The 19,664-nt window shown below is 38.5% G+C and overlaps 1 protein-coding gene across 3 annotated transcripts in view; it reads left to right on the top strand.

Annotated features, from left to right (window-relative positions):
- MLLT3 (MLLT3 super elongation complex subunit) overlaps nt 1-17,974 on the top strand; it is a 203,838-nt gene extending 185,864 nt beyond the window's left edge. For all 3 annotated transcript variants that reach the window (XM_067553147.1, XM_067553146.1, XM_067553148.1), the window contains 4 exons: nt 743-842; nt 5,002-5,073; nt 6,611-6,682; nt 16,762-17,974. In XM_067553147.1, coding sequence (XP_067409248.1) covers nt 743-842; nt 5,002-5,073; nt 6,611-6,682; nt 16,762-16,893 — 376 coding nt within the window. In that variant the 3' untranslated portion in view covers nt 16,894-17,974. The remainder of the gene's footprint in view (nt 1-742; nt 843-5,001; nt 5,074-6,610; nt 6,683-16,761) is intronic.
- The last annotated feature ends 1,690 nt before the right edge of the window (nt 17,975-19,664 follow it).

Genomic DNA, 19,664 nt, shown 5'->3' with positions numbered 1-19,664 from the left:
GAGTCTTATGACTTCGGGTAGAGGATAAAAGGATGAGGATAGGATCCCAAAAAAATTGATTGTGTTGCAAGTTGCCACGTTGTGATGCATTATACCAGCAAATTCTGACGACTGACATTGAGAAAGATAAAGCTCCTAACCATTTTAAAACTCCCACGGTGTCGGTTACTGTGTGTTATGCTGAGCATTAGGGTGGAAAAAGTGCTTTGTCATTCAGAAAAAAGAATGTAATGAAATAATTTTATGATCAACTTATTATATTTTGGATGTCTCAATTCACTTCCAGTGAAACATTTATATGAGCAGGAAATATGCAAGCTTGGAAGATTATGGAAGGAAGGAAGAGTCGCTGTGATGAATTCCCATTTTGTTCTTTAAAATGTTTTAAGAACTTGTTCCTCCTGCACACAATGTCCAAGGGGGTTCTGCAGTTGGGACACCTAGAACACTGCCCCACTGAGATTCTGTGCGCCAGTGACAACTGTTAATTAAACAGCATAGTTGTCAAGGTGAAGGATTTGTGGGAGGGCAGTTATTCCAGTTCTCCATATTGCACAGTCCTCATTCCGCTGGGAGGCTTCAAAGCAGGAGTAGGGTGACTTCTGCTGGGTGCCTGCCGTTTACTGACAGCACAGCTGCATTTTCCAAGTTCCAATAATTAACGATGGCTTGTGTAGCAAAGAGTGGCAGTGTGTGTAGCCTTTGTTTTTATATCTGATTTCTGTGGCTCTTTTCTCCTCAGGGTTAGTCTAAGTGACGGTAGTGACAGTGACAGCAGTTCAGCTTCCTCACCGCCACATCATGAACCACCGCCACCTTTATTAAAAACCAACAACAATCAGGTACAGTGAGGTTCCCTACATACAAGAGGGGTGTATCTGCACTAACAACTTTGGAGCTAGCCTTGTGCCCTTGATTGCTTTAATTTACAGACTAAGTAATTCATTTTCCTTTTCTCTGAGCCTGAATATATTTGGATGAACAAATATTCACTGTAAAGCATGAGCAATGTGTTTGGCAGTCTTCTAAGGAAAAAATCATCACTTTGGTGACTATATTAAGTCACACTGTTGTAAAAGGTAAATTTGTTATTACCTGGCTTTATAAAAGCAGTCCTACTCTTGGGGTTATTTCTGGTTTTCATATGTAATCATAATTAGCCCTGTACAAATAGTAGCTAATCTTTGCAGCACTGTTGAGATAGGTAAATAGCATTATCCCATTTAGCAGATGTAGAAACTGAAAGAGAAATTAACTGACCCAAATCTACACAATGAGTTAGTAGCAAACAAGAATTAGAACTCAGGAGTTCCTCATAGCTAATCTGCTAGATCACAACCTCTCTAAATTAATGGCCTTTTTATAACACGTAAGCATACGGTAATACGTACATGTGCTATTATCTTTAAAGCAATTGACATTCACAATGAATAAAGATATATAATTAAAGTCATTTATATATTTGTGTTTGGTGACAAAACAGAGCACAAATCTACTGTAGAGGAAACTTGGTCACATTCTAAGCTCTCAGATAGCCTGGCTAAATAAAATAAGAATATGTACATGTTTATTAGTGGCAATGTGGATAAAATGGCTCCATTCTATTTTAATAAAATCTTTTAACTTTGATAGTGACTCGGATGTTAACAGGTGAGCCCAGACAGCACTCCCTGTCTTCCCTCAGGAAAATGAATTCTCTTCCCTGGCAGAAATAATATACCATCCATTCCTTTTCCAATAACACACAAATTTATTGATGCTGTAACAGAAATACATGAATAATTGGTTTATGTAATTATATTAGAGTATACTGTAGAAAGGAGACATGCTTCATGTGTAGCAGGGCACCTTTAATAACAGTAAGGAAGTCCATGTCATTTCATAGTCAGTAAGCATTAATAGGATCAATCAGAAATTCTCTAAATATTTTCCAATTGATTTATACATGAACTTTGGAGAGAAATCACTTTTACAAACATAAATAAAGTGACATTTCCATTTTCTTTCAGCTATCACTTAATTCTGTGCAATCTTTCTTTGGAGACTGGAGTACAAGGAAAAGGAATGGTCTCTTCATAGGGATAACCAAATCTCGTTTTGTTTTTTTTTAAATCTCACTTGGTTTGTTGCCTGGAAATCACAACTGTATTTTTCTCTCATGCTGCGCATGACCTGTTTGGCCATTGTGTCTCATGCTATATCTGTCTACTTCAATGAGCTCCATAACCCGCATGTGCTCATTTAGTCTCTCCAAACAGCAAGGAGTATTTAAAGAAATATCAATTGGAACTGAACAGTTCACTATCTTTAATACTCCCACACTGTCTTAACAGATGAGGTAGAAAGTAAACTTTGGGGAATGGAGAGGCCTACCTGTACTAGAATTCCAATTGTGTTAGTCAGAGCCATATTTAAACATGGTTCTTGCCAGCAAGGTACTGCCATGATCTTCCTGACTGGTGTAATCAGGTCTGTGTTACAAAAGAGGTTCACGTTACAGAAGCAGAATGTTACAGATTAGGGAAAACATTACCCTCTACAGATTAGGGACTGAAGGAATCGATTTCAGGCAGGTTTGAGAGTTACAAATACTGAGTTAATATGAGCCTTTGCATAAGCTTTGTCTAATGTGTATGTGAACAGAATTTTGGGAGTCATTAGGAAAAGGGATAGATGATAAGACAGAAAATATCATATTGCCTCTATATAAATCCATGGTGCATCCACATCTTGAATTCTGCGTGCAGATATGGGATCCCTGTCTCAAAAAGATGTATTGGAATTGGAAAATGTACAGAAAAGGGCAACAAAAATAATTAGGGGTATGGAACAGCTTACATACGAGGAGATATTAAAACTGGGACTTTTCAGCTTTGAAAAGAGATGACTAAGGGGGATATGATAGAGGTCTATAAAATCATGACTAGAGTGGAGAAATTAAATAAGGAAGTGCTACTTATTCCTTCTCATAACACACAAATTAGGGGTCACCAAATGAAATTAATACGCAGCAGGTTTAAAACAAACAAATGTATTTCTTCACACAATGCACAGTAATCCTCTGGAACTCTTTGCCAAAGGATGTTGTGAAGGCCAAAACTATAACAGGGTTCAAAAAAGAACTAGATAGGTTAATGGAGGATAGGTCCATCAATGGCTCTTAGCCTGGATGGGCAGGGATGCAAAACCTGCTCTGAAGTGTCCTAGCTTCTCTTTTCCAGAAGCTGGGAATGGGAGACAGGGGATAGATCACTTCATGATTACTTGTTCTGTTCATTCCCTCTGAAGCACCTGGCATTGGCCACTGTCAGAAGACAGGATATTGGGCTAGATGGACCATTGGTCTGACCCACTATGGCCATTCTTACATTATAGTGACACATCTCGTCCAAACTAGGGTGTCTCAGATGTTGGAGACACTGACCTATGAAATGTGGGTAAGCTACTGGATTTCAAAAGCCACATTTGTCAAGTTATAAGTGAGCACCCCTTTAAGCTTTCTGTGTCCCAGACTAGTGAAATTAAATGAAAACCATTTCTGATGTTAGGGCTACTGTATATCAAAATTTCATCACTCCTAAATAAACTGATAAGAGCTTTTTCTGTTTTAAAAACAAATAAGAGACAAACAAAAACCTAAAAAGACCAGCATAATGCCTAGAAGCATTCACATTGTGTCAAGACAAGATTCCTCTTCCTTCACCCTGAACTGCAGTGGCCTGTTAAATATAAGATTTTTTTTTTTTCAGACAAATTTCATCCTTTGAATTCTGGCCACGTACCATCCCTTGTAAACTAAACAGTTAGTTAGGATAAAACAGACCTATAGTCGTCTTGTCTGTGCTGGAAAGTAGCTGCATACTTCTCTGATATTTATAAAATGTCAGCCACCCTAGGTAACACCTGGGTGTGATTTCTGGGACTATGGGGTTGTGGGAGGTACTAGGAGTTGGTAGGAACTGTTGGAAGGGCCATATTGGGACATAAGAGTATCTAAAACTCTTAATTTTTATAAGTTCTGACTCTGAGTAATTTTCATTTTGAAGTTGGTGTTGTGTTATGGTAACCCAGCATGTTTGTTAGGGGAAACTGTGCTACTGCAGATGTATTCTTTGTGTTGAGATGTAAAACAGAAATCCTGATCATTAAACAGCCCATGACACTTTTTACAGCAACTGCCCATATTCCAGCTTGGGTAATAACATTCTGATTACATAAACTCAGTTTCAAATGGAAAAAATTCCATTCCTCACTTCTGTCCTCAAACTGTCATATAGTAGCACTGTATACTGTTGACTGTTTGACACATTCTTTCCCTACAGGTGACTGAATTTCAGCATTGGATGAAGAGACACTGATGTATAATTTGTACACTGTGTAGGCCCAAGTTTGTAAAGTAGCTTGTAATCTTTCTGGATAAAAGGTGCTATATAAATGCATGATTGTTATCTTTCATTAAACACTCTTTTTGCACAGTTGTAGCTCATGCAAACACTAGATTAGCTATATTTCAAAAACTGTATCCTTCAGAAAAGACAGACAACAATAAAGATAATAGGAAAACATATTAATCATACTGCACATTGAATGCATGTATCTTTTACCATGGAGGTAGAGTTTGCCTCAGCACAATGCATATATTCAAAAATTTAGATCTCTTTACCTGCCAAGGTTCAAATGAAGTCCACATAAAAAGCAGTCCAGAAAGCTTTAAAATGATATAAAATCCATTTATTTAACATCAGTGTTATTCTTACAACCACCTCTTTATGATTTAGCATTTTGTGATACGAAAGTTACTAAGAAAAGAAGATTGAGTAGGTTTGTTAGGTCAAAGATTGTGAAGGGTCATTTGCAAGATTTGGTTGTGGTTTCCTCCAGATAGTTTTATATTCTTTGTGTTTTTTTTATGATGGATTTTAAAAATGTTTTCTTAATTTTTTTAAACTCATACAGCCCAAAGATGCACTTAATACTTAAAGTATTTTCTCTCTTTTCCAGATTCTAGAAGTGAAAAGTCCAATAAAGCAAAGTAAATCTGATAAACAAATAAAGAATGGCGATTGCGATAAGGTAAATATGAGTGTGATGGCAATAAACTCCTGTAGAAAGCCACATTGTCATTGCATTTTCTTCTCTATATCCCTTTTACAGCATTATTTTTGTTACAAAATAGAAAACTCACTAGCATTTCTCTGCTCTAAGTGTTTCTTAAATATAGCATTGTGCTTTTTTCTTTGCAAGCATTGTCCCCTCAGAGCTGAATGGGGATCTACCACCTATTGTTTATTTTACATACAATTCCCACACTTAAAGACCTTACAATGCAAGTCTCAGGCAATGAATAAAAATATTTTACAGAATCCGTTCTAAGGGCTCATGTGCACTGAAAAATGCCAGTGTGATATAACACATTAACTAGCATTACACTAAGCATACATTAGCACTCATTCAGCGGGATTATCATGTTTAAATTAATGTCAGCTGGCCATGGTAAGTGAGTTCTAACATGGGGTTCAATGTAGTGTTAGTTAACATAATGCGATATCCCAGTGTAAGCCCCAAAATGGTTTAGAATTTACAAGTAGTAACCTCTTTGTGCTACCAGGACTCTGAGACTCCTAATTTGGTTTCCCATTCCCAGATTGCCTGTGACCTAGTGCATAGTGCTTCTTGGCTCCTGAGGGTGAGTGCCACGCATCTCCATCCAGTAACCCATTTGGCTGCTCTGGAGGAGCTCTAGACATGATGTCTCAAGAAGCTACCCTCAGCTGTTAGAGAAAGGATCTTTGTTGGTTTTGAGGCTGAATGTGCACAAAAGTTAAAGAACAAGACATGAGATCTTAGATGAACTTGATGACATCCTAGGCAATGGGGGAAACTGGAAATTACTGTTAACAGACCAACAGTTCTCAATCTTTTCCATCCCAGGAACATGTATTACAACAGAAAACAAAGTAACCATAAAAAGAGGAAGGGTGATTGACTCCCTGCCCCTCCCCCTTAGACCAGTTTTGCAGCTCCCTTGCAGACTGTAACTTCCAGGTTTGGTACCCATGTATTACTACATCAATGCTAGTTGGCAGCTGTGGTCTATGGTAGATAAGTTTTTTGGGGTTTTTTTTGTGGTCCAGAGTGGAAGGATTTGCCCCTGGTGTGAATTAGTGTTTAAGTTCCAGAGGTAGGGAGCTTGATCGCCTCTGAATGACTGTCTCACCTTTTCTTAAACATGCCTCCATGCATCTTAAAACTTGCTGCCCATTACTCAACTCACTGTTCAGGATTCAGTGGTTCATCGTTTTCAAAAGTGGCCCATTTTGCGTTTAATGCTGCAGAACAAACAGGACTTTGTGAAACTCTTTTGAATATCTGATCAAAGGCCCCTTCATTTTTCAACAATATGAAGTAAAAAAGTGTAATTGTTGTTTGCTTGAATCACATACTGATTAGTTGGTTTGAGTTAAATGTTGCGTTTCCTTGCCTCAAACCAAAGAGAACAAGTCACATGGGAATACCAATGCTGTTGTAAATACTCTGTACTAATTTGGAGTTTGTGGAAATGTACAACTATTCCTTAACAGCTTCTTTGTTGGGGGGGATTTGTTTTCAGGCATATCTTGATGAACTAGTAGAGCTCCACAGAAGATTAATGACACTGAGGGAAAGGCATGTACTGCAACAGGTGAGGAGAGCTTGTGTGTGGTATCAGTGTGCTCAACAAAGTCAAGAAGCCACATTTGTTCTTCCTTCCTTAACCTAAAGCAGCGGTTCTTAACCTTTTTTTCCCCGAGTACCACTCGGGGCAGGTACAGTCAGGTCAAGTATCACTTGACCTGCCTTTACCTGACCCGAGTACCACTTGGGAAAAAAAAAAGGGGGAGAGAGGGGGATTTGCTTCGGGGTTTCGCGGTGGGCTCCATGGTGGGAACACTGCCCTCCGCCAAAACCCTTCTGCCATTTCCCCTTTTCGGAGGCAGAATTTCGCAACAGTGGGTGGGAGGGCCCTTCTGGCTGCGGCGGATTCGGCGGCGCGGTACAACTCGCGTACCACCCAGCCTTCTTCCTCGTACCACCGGTTGAGAACCGCTGACCTAAAGCTTTATAATCTGACTTCATAGCTCTCAGGCCTGAGACTGCATAATATTATGCCGAGGAAGAATTTTAATATAACCTAAAGAACTATGTCACACACATTTTTCATTCCATTGCCACATGGGAACACACTTTTGAGTTGGAATTGATCCCCTGGAGTTTGCCAGTTTAATTGACAGATACAAAAATGGTGCTTATTTGAGCTAAATGTTGTCACTAATTTACAATATTGATCAATACATTTCTCAAGCTGCTGATTCACTAATATTGGACACAGGCCACTAAAATACGGTTTGTGGGAGTGCAAAATGAGTAGAAATATTGTACAATTGGGCAGGAATCCTATTGTTTATTTTTTGGAAAACCATGATCAAATCCTAGGTATAAAGCAATTAAATACATTTTCTAAGAGTGATCATGACATTCAAAACAAATGCCAGTTTAGGGTAAAATACAGAATATTTATTCCTTACTCTTCGTAAATCATGGGAGACAATTGATTCCTTTGGTGTAAAAGAAGGAAAGGTTGGAACTTAAAAAGCTTAAAATGCTCTAACAGCATTATCCAGTGGAAAGAAATGAATTACATTATATGCTTTCTGTGTCCAGTGATCTCTGCATTGTTGGGTATTGTTGGATTACAAATGGGTAGAGATGAAACAATGCATGTTATTAACAAAGCAGAAGTAATTGTAGCACAGATGGCTTTACTGTGTTTACAGCAATTATATACCACAATCATAGTCTCTGTATAGAGATTTTTACCACTTCCAATTGATTGTAATCACTCAGTAAATTTCTCAACACTTGCATAAGTGCATATGATAATAAAATACTTTGCAGACTTTCAGCATTAATCCATGAGTGTATATTTGCTCACACATTCTTTTGTGACTGATAACAATCAGAAAGTAGGACAAGATCAGTATAACATAGAAGATCTCAGATTAGGATATTTCTAGTTAAACAGGACCCCCTGATGACTATATCAAATTTCATCTCTAAGTATATTTTTGTACATGTTCAGTATGTCTTTAACATAATGTTGTTTTCAGTGACACTTCTACCACTAGAGTTCATTTGCTCTTCATGGCCAATTAAAAGAGCTTCTCTCACCAAGCAAAATGGTGGGAAAGACTTACTCCAGAAGGGCTTGCATGCCTCAGCAGAGCATAGGACCTAAGTAGCTGGAAGTGGCAAGTTAAAAACTTTTATAACTATTTTGAAAACTGTCACCACAAACAGGAGATGGAAGTGAAAGTGAGCAAAAAAAAATAATAGGGAAATTGGTAGGATAATCCAAGTTGTCAGTAATTTTAATGTTTCTTGTCTTGGGCTAGTGGCGTTCAAGTTTCTTATGGAGGTGAGTTTCTCTGTCTTTGGTGGAAAGATGGTGGTTTAAGTTCCTGAAGCACCTTTTGTGTCTGATATTGGAGCATCATTAGTGTTGGAGAGGTTATTTGTCTCGATTCCACACTCCCCATATTAGAGAACCAGGATGGAGACCCTCTGAAGAGGGACAGAATTTAAATGGGGATCCTCAGGATCCCATTGTGACTACGAAGAGTAAAGAAAAGTAAAAACAAAAAACCCATGAATTATAAACTGACATAAAGACTCTCCAGGGCAAATGTTGTTTTATCCTAATTGCGTTTCTCAGAGGATTGAAAGCACTCATTCTTTGACCTTTGCCTCATAATGCATGTGAAGAGTGTGATTATGATACCATAATGCATGTCTCAACGTGGCTTAGTGCCTAATTAATTCCTGTTATAAAAGTTAGGTTTATTAAGTACCAATACTGTCCAGCACCTTGTGAGATCGTTGTTCTGCAAATCCTGTCCCTGAACTGCGAATGTGCCCTAAGCCGTTAGTACATGTCCAGTGAAAGCTGAATTTATGGAAAGGTTACTGAGGCCAAGACAGTGTAAAGTGTTATTTTGCTGATGTAGCTAGGAGTTGTAAAATATTGGCCACAAAAGGCTTCTGACATCCAATTAAACTAGGAAAAAAAGCTGGAGTAGTTACCCATTTTGTATGTTAGCAAACTCTCTCTGACACAAGGATTTATTTATAGTAGTAACTTCATATAGAAAAACCTCTTAACATTTTCATTGTTGGTAAAAGGACTTTACTTTTAAAGAAGCCTTCAATTCCTCCATATTGGATAGGAGCAGAGAGAGGGAATGTGTGCAAGAGAGTCCGGAGTCTATCCATGGGGGGTTTTAAAAATGGGGGCACTTTTGAAATGGAACCTAGGATGGAACTGAAGGAGTATGGAGATCATATTCTTTGGGAGTGGGTCATGGACTCTTTGGTATATGGCAGAGCAGGCAGCAGTATTCTGCATGTGATAGAGTCTGAAGAACATGGAAATAAAGGCATGCAAGTCAGAGGAAGAAGAAATGAAGGCATAGATCAGGATTTTAGCGAGGTTAAAGCTAAAGCAGTGGTACTTGTAGGCTATGCTGAATAACTGATGAGAGATGTAGACTTGTAGAAATGAGGGCTGTGGAAGGAGGAGGAAAGTTTTGCAGTCTCAGTTGTCAACAAGTTTATGGATGGTGATGGCACACAGGAGTTCTCAGCTGAAGAGAAGAGAAAGAAAGATATAACTGATTGAGGATGCTGCTCTTGCCCAAAAGAAGCATTTCTCTGTGAGACAATTGGTTGAAGAAAGTTGAGGTGGGTCCACAAGTTTGAGGCAGCGGGAGCTGATAGGAGTACTATTGTACCACAATACAGGAGTCAAAGATATGTATTTGAATAATATCAGTATAAAGGTGGTATTTATGGTTAAAGGTACATCTGACCTGGCCAAGAGGGAGAATATAGATGGAAAAGATCAGAGCCACGTGGAATATCTATTTAGTACTATTGGTGTGTATGGGGGAGAGGTGCTACCAGATAGAAATTGCTTTGAAATTGCAACAAAAATTGCATTTAAAAAAATATCTTCCCCAATTTCTCTCCTAGGGAACATGTGTGGTAAATAGAAAGGATTGAGATTCACTCTAATAATGCAACAGCTTTTATGCAATTAGAATTGCAACAGCAGCAGATTGTTAGTCATTTAACAATGCTCAAGCGTACATCTCGACTAATGTGTTCAAACTCAATTCCCTGAAGTTAGGGGCCTGAATCCATATTTAGGCATGGTAGGTGAAATCCTGACCCCACTGAAGTCAATGGGAATTTTGCCATTGAATTCAATGGGCCAGGATTTCGCCTCAGACACTTAGGCACCTGGGAGCACATCCTCTACTCAGGTAAGCTGTCATAGTTCTGTCAAAGTCAAGGGCTTTTCCAAAAAGTACTAAGCACCACTAGGTATGTCTACACAGTCCCTGGGAGCGAGCCTCTCAACAGGGGTTGACAGACTTAGGCTAGAAGGGCTTGTGCTCTAGAAATAGGTGTATAGACGGTGCTTTGAAGTTTTGGCTTGGCTGGAGCCTCGGCTCTGAAGCGTAGGGACCAGGGGATGATCCATGGTAGTTGCAAGTGCTCGGCACCACTGCAAAACAAGCCGTTCATTTAGGTGTCTAAATACAGATTTAGGTGCTTACCTTCCAGAGGCACCCAAGTTTTGAAAATGTGGGCATCTGATGGAGGCTTGCAAATCTGGAAGCCATCAAATAGTTTAAAACCCTCCCTACATTGAAAAATGGGTTTGTCATTATTTGCACTCTAGCCCTCTCCTGCAAACATGCTCGTTTTCTTGTTTAAGTCAGATGCATTGTTGCGGCATGATGGATGGTGATAAAGCTGAGCTGGAGTGACATTATGTAAACAGAATTGTACATTAAAGCAGAAAAGCAAAGCTCTCTCCGGCAGGGACAAATGGGATAGTTTTGGACTTTGCAGCCTGGACACTCAGAATAAAACATTTTAATGTTGTGTTTTAAACATTATAACTGTCAGGCTTCCTGGCAACTAATCTAAACCTTGATTCTTTTTCTAGTGTTTTTGAATAGAGTAAGGATGTTTGTGCTAATATTATAAGTCATAAACACTACTCTCGTTGGCAGGCAGTCAAGAGCTCCAAAATTTCAGAAGCTTTTCATAGAACAGTCAGGGTTTATTCTGATTTATTTTTGTACATTCATTAAAACTTTTGGGGTATATTTCACTCTGATTTATCAGGTGTCCGTGACACAGTGGCAGTATTTCTTGAGACCAGGATGAGGGATGGGGTTAAAATGTTTATATAACTTAGTCTAGGGCTCTAAAAGCCTAGAGTAGATACTGCTCAATAAAAGAGCTTTTTATCTGGGTTTTTTTTTTTTTTTTTAAGTGTATTGTGTTTCTTAAAATGCATCTGTTAACACTTGTAAGTGTTTGTTTTTATTTAAAAAATCAAGTATATTGTTCTGGGAGTTAGTGAAGGATACTATTCTGGCACAGTATCACAAAGAAACATGTTAAATAGAATTCTTTTTAAAAGGGTTGCCTCTTACCTTCCACAATGTACATACATTTGATCACCAGCTAGTTATTGTATTTGGAGATGGTGCATTAGTGGTGTGGATTACATTCCTAACTTTACAAAAGGAGGCTGGATTTTTTAACCATGCTCTTGTCATAAGAGAGGATTGAGGACTATCTCTAAAGGAGAAGGTGCCACATATCACAGTCATTTGCTGTCTGGTATCTAGCATTTTGTTTCATCATTTAAAATTTTGCTCTTAATTTCAGTATAGGACTTGAGGAGATGGGAAAGGGAAAAGTGTGAGGGAGGAGGGGAGGATTGTTAATGATCAAATGGACATCAAATGTTAATGGATAAATGAAGTATAATATCAGATTAGAAGTCCCATGGTGAAAAAACTAAAGCTGAGAGGCATAGCCTTAAATGAAGTGCAGATAAACCAAAATCAATACCAGGAGCAATGTCTGAACTTGGATTTTCAGTATTCAAGATTCTGGCCTAACTGAAACCCAAACTGAACCTTTTTCCCACATGGGGAAAAAGATTTTGTGTAATTAGATAGAGAAGTTTTAATTCTGTAAAAGGCATTTTTCTCTGCCACTTCTATCTTGTTTCCAAGCTGTGCAGTTCAATCCTCCAGTTCAGAACCTCACTGTACATTATGTTATTTCATTTAGCATTAGCATAGTTAAGCTTCTTCCTCTCTGATACAGGCAGGAAGAACCATTTGTTGAAAGAATAAACATGGGAGGGAGAAATTAAACCTTGTCTTTGGATTTGTCACAGCTTTATTTTTTAAAATAAGTTATTTATATTGCACTATAGCTATTATATTTTTACCATATTTGTCTTTCTAATGTATATTCTATCTATCATTTGTAATCAGAGTGTTTTTCTTCTACTGTTGGAAAAAGAACTACAGTTTAGATAAAACAAAATAAGGCATCTATAACAATAAAGTGCCTCATATAGGGATGAGCCAGATCAGTTATCATGGAAGCTTGCAGGTTTGAAATAAAAAGCTGTTCTGCACTACAATAAAACACCCGCAGCTGTCCCATGTCCGCTGACTCAGGCTCAAAGGGCTTCCAGTGCAGCTATTAGGGCTGCATGTCTGTCACAATTGTGTGCCAGCACATTGTAATACAGCATAGCATAATGTGCACAGTACCATGCAAAGCTTTAGCAAAACTGAGAGATGTTTATGTGAATAAAATTTAAATGGGCTGTCATTTAAAATTCAGAAAGAGTAACTTAACTGAGTCTCATGCTAAATTGGTTAAATTCAACATCAAATCAAGAGTGGAACTGCATGTGCAGAAAATGTAATGTTTATTACAACAGTATCTAGTGTTCCCAATCAGGATCAAGATCCCCTTGTGCTATGTACTTTACAAACGCATACAAAAGTTGAGTCCTTTGCCCTTCAGAGCTTACAGTCTAAGGAAAAGTTTATATAAATGTCTCTACTCGTGACCTGTCCAGTATTTAAAGAAATCTCCAGAGCAGTTGTCCGTATTTAAAAAAAAAAAAAAAAAAAAGAGAGAAATTCTACCCTACCAATCACCTTTTCACAGTAAGCAATGTCTTGAATATTTTTGTAGTGTAGTGTCAGATGTACCCCAGTGTTTTTTGTTTTTGTTTTTTTGAAATTTAGGTTAAGTTCATTAGTGTGTCTGGTAAATCAGGGAGCTAAGTTCATCTATATACTCTTTCTGCTCATGCTATAAGTTCCAAAATCACCTCACATCTGTAATATTTGACACTTGCATTTGCCGAGTAGTTAAATAATATTGTGCCAAGAAGTTTCAAAAAGTTTAATTTGAAACTCTTGAAGAAATAGACATTTGAACTGAACCTTTTTCTTTTGATATATTAAACAAAGGGGCTATTTTTCCTCTTCCTCATAAAGGAAAATATATGCTTCTGTTTGTTCCTTTTCTGCTTCCTCTCATCCTAAAAGTGAGCGTGAAGGCTTTTTTCTTTAAAATCCATAAAACACTATTTATTACACTATTGGGTTGCCAAACACAATCCAGTTGGCCAAGACAGAGTTGTATGACCTCAGTAATGCTGCTATAGAAATTCATTCTATAAGCGTGACAATTGTGTGTGTTCTCTTTTCAGGGAAATTCATACCACAGTTAATTACCTCATTACAGTCATCTCACTGTTTAGGAACTGAGTCGTGAGAATAAACTCTAAAGCAGATGAAGTTTCTTTAGACAAATTAGACGTTTCTGATACTTAGGCCTGGTCTACACTTACCTTAAAATTCGGCAGCAGTCGATGGGAGTTACGCAAGCTACGCAGAGCAGCTTGCGTAACTCCCGTCGACTTCTTAACTTTAGTTGTGCGCGGCATCTTGAGGGGGGTGGTTTTAACAAGTCAACTTCCTGATTGATTGAGCGGGTCTTCAGTGACCGCTCAATCGATCTGATGGCAGTGAATCCCATGCAACGAGGATTTGCTCCATATAACTTGATTCTCAGGCTGTGGTAAGGAATTCTCTAGCCCAGCTAGATTAGGTGTGTATAGCTTGGATGTGGCTAAACACGTGGAATGGACATGACAATGATATGTCCTAAATTTCCAGATAGCTTGAGATGGAAAGAATGTGAAGCGGAGGAGTGGTTCTCTCTGCTCCCTCTGCAACTTTATTCCAGCAATCCATGTGGTTCTAGAGTCTCTGGGGTTGCAGCTGCCACAGTACCACATCTCCCTCAGCTGAGAGAGATGCTCTGGAGTTCTGCCTAATGGAAAGCAGGTGCATGTGGAGTCCGATTCCATGGGCTATCAGTTGTCCCTTCCTCACTGTCTGCATTTAACAAATACAGTAGAACCTCCAATACGAACACCAAGTTACAAACTGACCCATCAACCGAACACCATGTGGAACCAGAAGTAAGCAATCAGGCAGCAGCGGGGGAGTGGGGGGAGGAGGGGAGAAAGAAATACTACACTGTGCCTGTATTGCATCTTAAACATCGGCACAGCTGGGTTTCCTGTCCCCAAGGCCACTTGCCATGTGAGGAGCAGCCACTTACAGGAGGTGAAGACGCTGAGGCTCACAGGCACTGCTGCGAGCCCCTGCTGCCAGACCAAGGCAGCCCAAGCATGTGGGGTCTGCGCTGTTTCCTGTAAGCCGCGGGCGCTGTTTCACATACCCCCACATCCCCCCACTGAGAGGGGGAAGCTGTTTTCACCACCACGCCCCATCAGGAGGCGGACAAGCTTGCAAGCTCATTCCGAACCTGGGAAAGAAGCTGCTGATGCTGCAAGGAACTAAAGGAAGCTGCCAGCGCTAGGATGGGAGCTGCTGCTGTTGCAGCCAAAGCCTGGCTGGAGCAGGAGCCAGAGTCTGAGCTGCTGCCTGCATGCTGCGCTCTAGAGGAGTTTTAAAGGGCTACAGCCTGGGCATCGATGTGGCCCAAGCTTTGCCTGTGACTGCACTCCTGGGTCCTGCCAGCACCTCTGGGAGTGCAAGGGGCAGGGAAGGAAGGGATGCTGGCAGCGGGCTGGCACCAACCCCTTGCCACGTGCTGCCTCTGGAACGCAGCAGGCAGTGCACAGAGCAGGGCAAACCCTGGGGAGAGGCGGCTGGGGCTTGTAGGCTTCAGCCCAAAGGCAAGAAACAGGAGTAGGGCAGGGAGCTGCTTGGAAACCAGGCAGTGCTGCCAGGTGCCACCTTTGCTGCGATCTCTCTTTCCAGCTGGAGTACACTGCCTGCAGGGGACTGTACCATAATGTTTTGTTCAGAGTGACAAACAACTTCCATTCCCGAGGTGTTCGTATCTTTGAGGTTCTACTGTAATAGCACTGCTGTCCTAAGTGTGAATAGTTTGTTGAGATACACACCATATAGCATGCACTATTGAGAGTTAAATTTGATAGAAAATCAGTTTTCAGCATAACTGCTCCTTCCAAATATAAATGATACTTTGCTTAGTGTGAAATGAATTAGCTCACTTATGTCCTTTGCCATTCCTGGCAGGACCCCACATCCCTTTTCTGACTGGACACATCTGAGCAGTAGGTAATATCATCAGCTAAAGGAGTTTCCCCTTGTCTTCCTGATGAGATTAGTTTGTGGTGTAAAAGCCTGTTTTGCTTAAAAATGTATCATATTTGATATAGAGTTGTTAATCCATAAAATGTTGCAGATATTCCTGGAATTAACAAAAGTTCTGTTGAGATATCCCTTGTAACTGAACTTGTGTTTTTTGTGAAGTTTTGTTTTAAACTGGTAACTATTTTATAAGGTTTGTTCCCTTCTTCTAAGAGTTTATGGTATATCAACAGTCATCAAAGGCCAAGTATTTCATAACAAGCTTGATAACATTATCAGAGTGTCCAGTAAACCAGACCCACATATGGGAAAACAGATACCGAACATACATAAAACATTTCATAAACATATTTATAATTATTTATTTGGTGCTCCTAGGTGGACCTAGGACTACTATGTTAGGTGCTGTTCAAACACACAAAAAGACAGTCTCTGTCCCAGGTTTTACAATCTACTATTAGTAGACTTAGATATATACTGATATATAATTAATTTTAATGTACATATGTTTATTGGCATAGCTTAAGATAGTGCTTCTTTCCTTCTTTTTTTTTAACAATTTTATCATAGCCTGTGGTACTCAATTTCTGTCTTGTAAAAACCCTTTGACCTGGTTTCTCCTTCAAATGTAAACATATTAGAAATGTTTATATTTCCAAAGGTTTAATACCAATCATTTCCTGTAATAACAGAATTCCCAAGTATGAGCCAGATAAATGCATTAGATGAAAATTTTAGCTACCTGCTCCCCAAAGATTTTTTTAAATAATTAGTCAGCAATTTGTAAAAGTTTTTTAAGACTTAATAATTATTAGCACTGCAAACAGACTTTTTGTTAGGTGTTAATTCCATCTGGAAATGAGCTGGAATTTGGCCTTAGTTTTGGATACAGTTACTGGTTATATTCTGGGTAAACAAACAGGTGTAATTAGAGTTAAGGTTCTGGTTTGTCAAAACTACTAGAACTTCAGGGGAGGGATGGAAGGGAATTTAACACAAAAGGTTTTGATTTTGTCCATCTGTTACTTTGGAATTGTGGACTTGTTCATATTCTTTATACAGTAATACTTTATAGTTTCTTTAATAAGAACATTCAGTGATGCAATACATCCTAAAAATATGAAATGGGAGAAATTTTCACCTAAATATTCTTTTTCTCTTCCCCTCTCAGATTGTAAACCTTATAGAAGAAACTGGACACTTTCATATCACAAACACAACCTTTGACTTTGATCTTTGCTCACTGGACAAAACCACAGTCCGTAAACTACAGAGTTACCTGGAAACATCTGGAACATCCTGAGGATACAGCATCTGGCTGCATCAAAAACTGTTTTTTAAATAAAACATTCAAAATGATGCAACCAAAATGGGAAAAAATAAACCAACCCTCTTCAGCTTTATTTTTCTTTAAAGCCAGTTGTCATCTCTTGATAAAGGAGAGGAAAAGTGACAAGACTCAGAGGATCGCTCTTCACACCAAGGAAATGCTCTGGAAGAGTTAGCCTGGATAGCCTTGAAAAAAAAAACCCACAAAAAAACTTGTTCTTAATGAATGTGTATGGTATCATGTATCTCTCTGTGGTGTTCCAGTCCACAAGACGAATGCATGTTCAACACACTGCCTTATTACATAACTGATCTATTTATTATTGCAAACATATATTCTAAAGTCATTGAGGGAATGACACTACCAGATGTTACAAGTACTCGGGTTCCATGTATGCTCCTTTGATGCAGCACCATCGCCATCACAAGCCTAGTAACCTTACTCATGTTAAAATGCCACTTACTGCTGACTGTCTCTAGTCACTTAAAACACTATAGTCTTGTTTCCACTTTTGCAGTTCCAGGAAACAAGATACAAAGTGGGGGACCAAAAAGTGGCCCTAATATTTGTCTCCAGTCTGACACAGCGGGTTGGACCACAGGTCCTTGACTCTATCCATTTATTGATCTCGGACCATGGTAGAAAATGCACCAAATAGGATCATATGACTTGCTGTCTAGCCTTAGTCAATAAACCAGTAGGACTTGTAACAAAAAAGTGTTACTGTATACTGTCCTGAATCCGGCATTGTTTGTCATCAACATTCTTGTGTCTGTTTTAATGTTATAATATTAGATATATATAAAAGTGAAGGCATTCTACAGGATCACCATAAAAGGAGGAATACTGGTCCTGTTTTCTAAGGAAATGTTGTAGAAAATTCTTAATTTGGAGCTATTTATTACTGCGAGTTTCAGTACTCTTCTGCTGCCAGTGTGTGACTCACCTTTACCATAAAACTATTGGCATAGTATTTTTGTTTGTTCATACAGTACATGGTCTGCTTAGACTGTTTTTTACATCTGATAAATTAAAATCCTTTCTTTGAAAAATATCTTCGTTGTTATACAGTGACATGTTGGAATATATTTATATTGATGTTTATAGGTTCCAAATTTCAGTACCTGTTGAGTAATCTGCTTTCGTTTCCAGAAGGATTTCTTGTCTGTGAAAACAAATGCTCTTCCATGTACACTTCCTTACAATGAGAAATCTTTTATGTACAAATAGTTTGAAATCAATGCTCTGTGAGCTCATTGTGATGATTTCATTATGAAATCATCACCTCTTTATTGGGAATTTAAACTCTTGACCCTGATGAAGAGAGAACTCAATTAAGAAATACTTCTGGATCCAACGGTTTGTTCAGCCTTAAGAAAACATGTTTGCAGAGAGGCCAGTATATTTCCCATGTATGCTTACATGCCAGGTGTAGTATATTCATACACAGTTGAACAACAGTAGTATCTATATGTTTTATTGTTTCATGTACATAGTTTTGTGCAGTACAGTGAAACTAGATTCCTGCTGGGGTTATTTCGTCATATTCAAATAGGAATTATTAACACTGTTTCTTTAAGTCCAAAGAAAATCGTATATTTTTTTTCAGTTTTTTAAATTTAAAATGTTGTTTAACCATACTCCATGGAAAGTCTCTTTCAGGCTTCCAAAAGAACAAGTGTACTTTTTTCAGTAATGTTATGACTCTTATTGACGATTGGCATGAAACATACTTGAAGCGTTAATTTGTTAAGTCCACGTCTCAATGTGCAATTGTTGGGGGAAACGTCTTTAAAAATCATTTGACATCGGGTGGAGGAGGATAGGGGAGGCATGTTGTGGGGGGGGGGAGGTAATTTTAATTTTTGTCAACATTTTATATGAAAATGTTTGAAATCTAAAAGCAATCTTTAAAAAGTCTTTGAACTAATAGTGCACATTCAACTTACTATCTTTTTAGCTATATCAGTTACATGTGAAGTCTGGTCCAATTTGACTTTTCTAACTAAATTTTGTGGTAAAAACTCTTGAGCTTCAGGAGGGGAAGGGAGCCCAAGATATCTTCTAGCATGAATTGAATATCCTGCTGTTTTATGTAATTGGTGAAATAAGTCAAGTTACCCATAGAAATACTAGCCAAGCTCTATTATACATATGAAGGGGGGTGGAAGGGTAGGGAAGTTGATATAAAAGAGAGACTATTGCAATAACAATATAACATTACCTCTGAATTTCATATAAATCCTTGATCATCCTTAAATAAAATCTTAGTGTTCTAATTTGATAAGATTGGGAGGAGGGAGGGAAATAAACAGACTGCAGCTGCATTTTGTGTGCGTTAACTGTAGAGTGAGTTTTCCACAAAATTCTGATAGAATAAGAGTCACTAAGTGTTGGTCTCTTTAAAAAAACAAAAAAGTTTTACATTAGCTATTTTCATCCAATTTTGTATGCAGAAACAAAATAAATCGTTTTTCAATTAATTTGAAATAGTCATATTTCTCTTTTAAAAAAAAAAAAAATCATAAAAACCCTACCTAAATCCACCACATTTATGAGCATTGATCTTTGGGACCAGTTAAAATGTTTTTGCATATGCTCTATCTTACAACAGCTACATTAGCTTTTAAGAGCAAGGGAATAAAAGGTTTGGGATTTCATTTAGTGCCCAACTATTTAAAACAAATTTAACTGAATGAATTTGGATAATTGATTAAGTTGACCAGACAAAGATTTGCAATAAG

Source organism: Emydura macquarii, unplaced genomic scaffold (genome assembly GCF_026122565.2).
Source record: "Emydura macquarii macquarii isolate MOO-44397 ecotype Brisbane River unplaced genomic scaffold, CSIRO-AGI_Emac_v2 contig_1451, whole genome shotgun sequence".
NCBI classification, from domain to species: domain Eukaryota; kingdom Metazoa; phylum Chordata; order Testudines; family Chelidae; genus Emydura; species Emydura macquarii.
The sequence above is the reverse complement of the archived record's forward strand: the minus strand, read 5'-3'. Positions and strand labels throughout refer to the sequence as shown.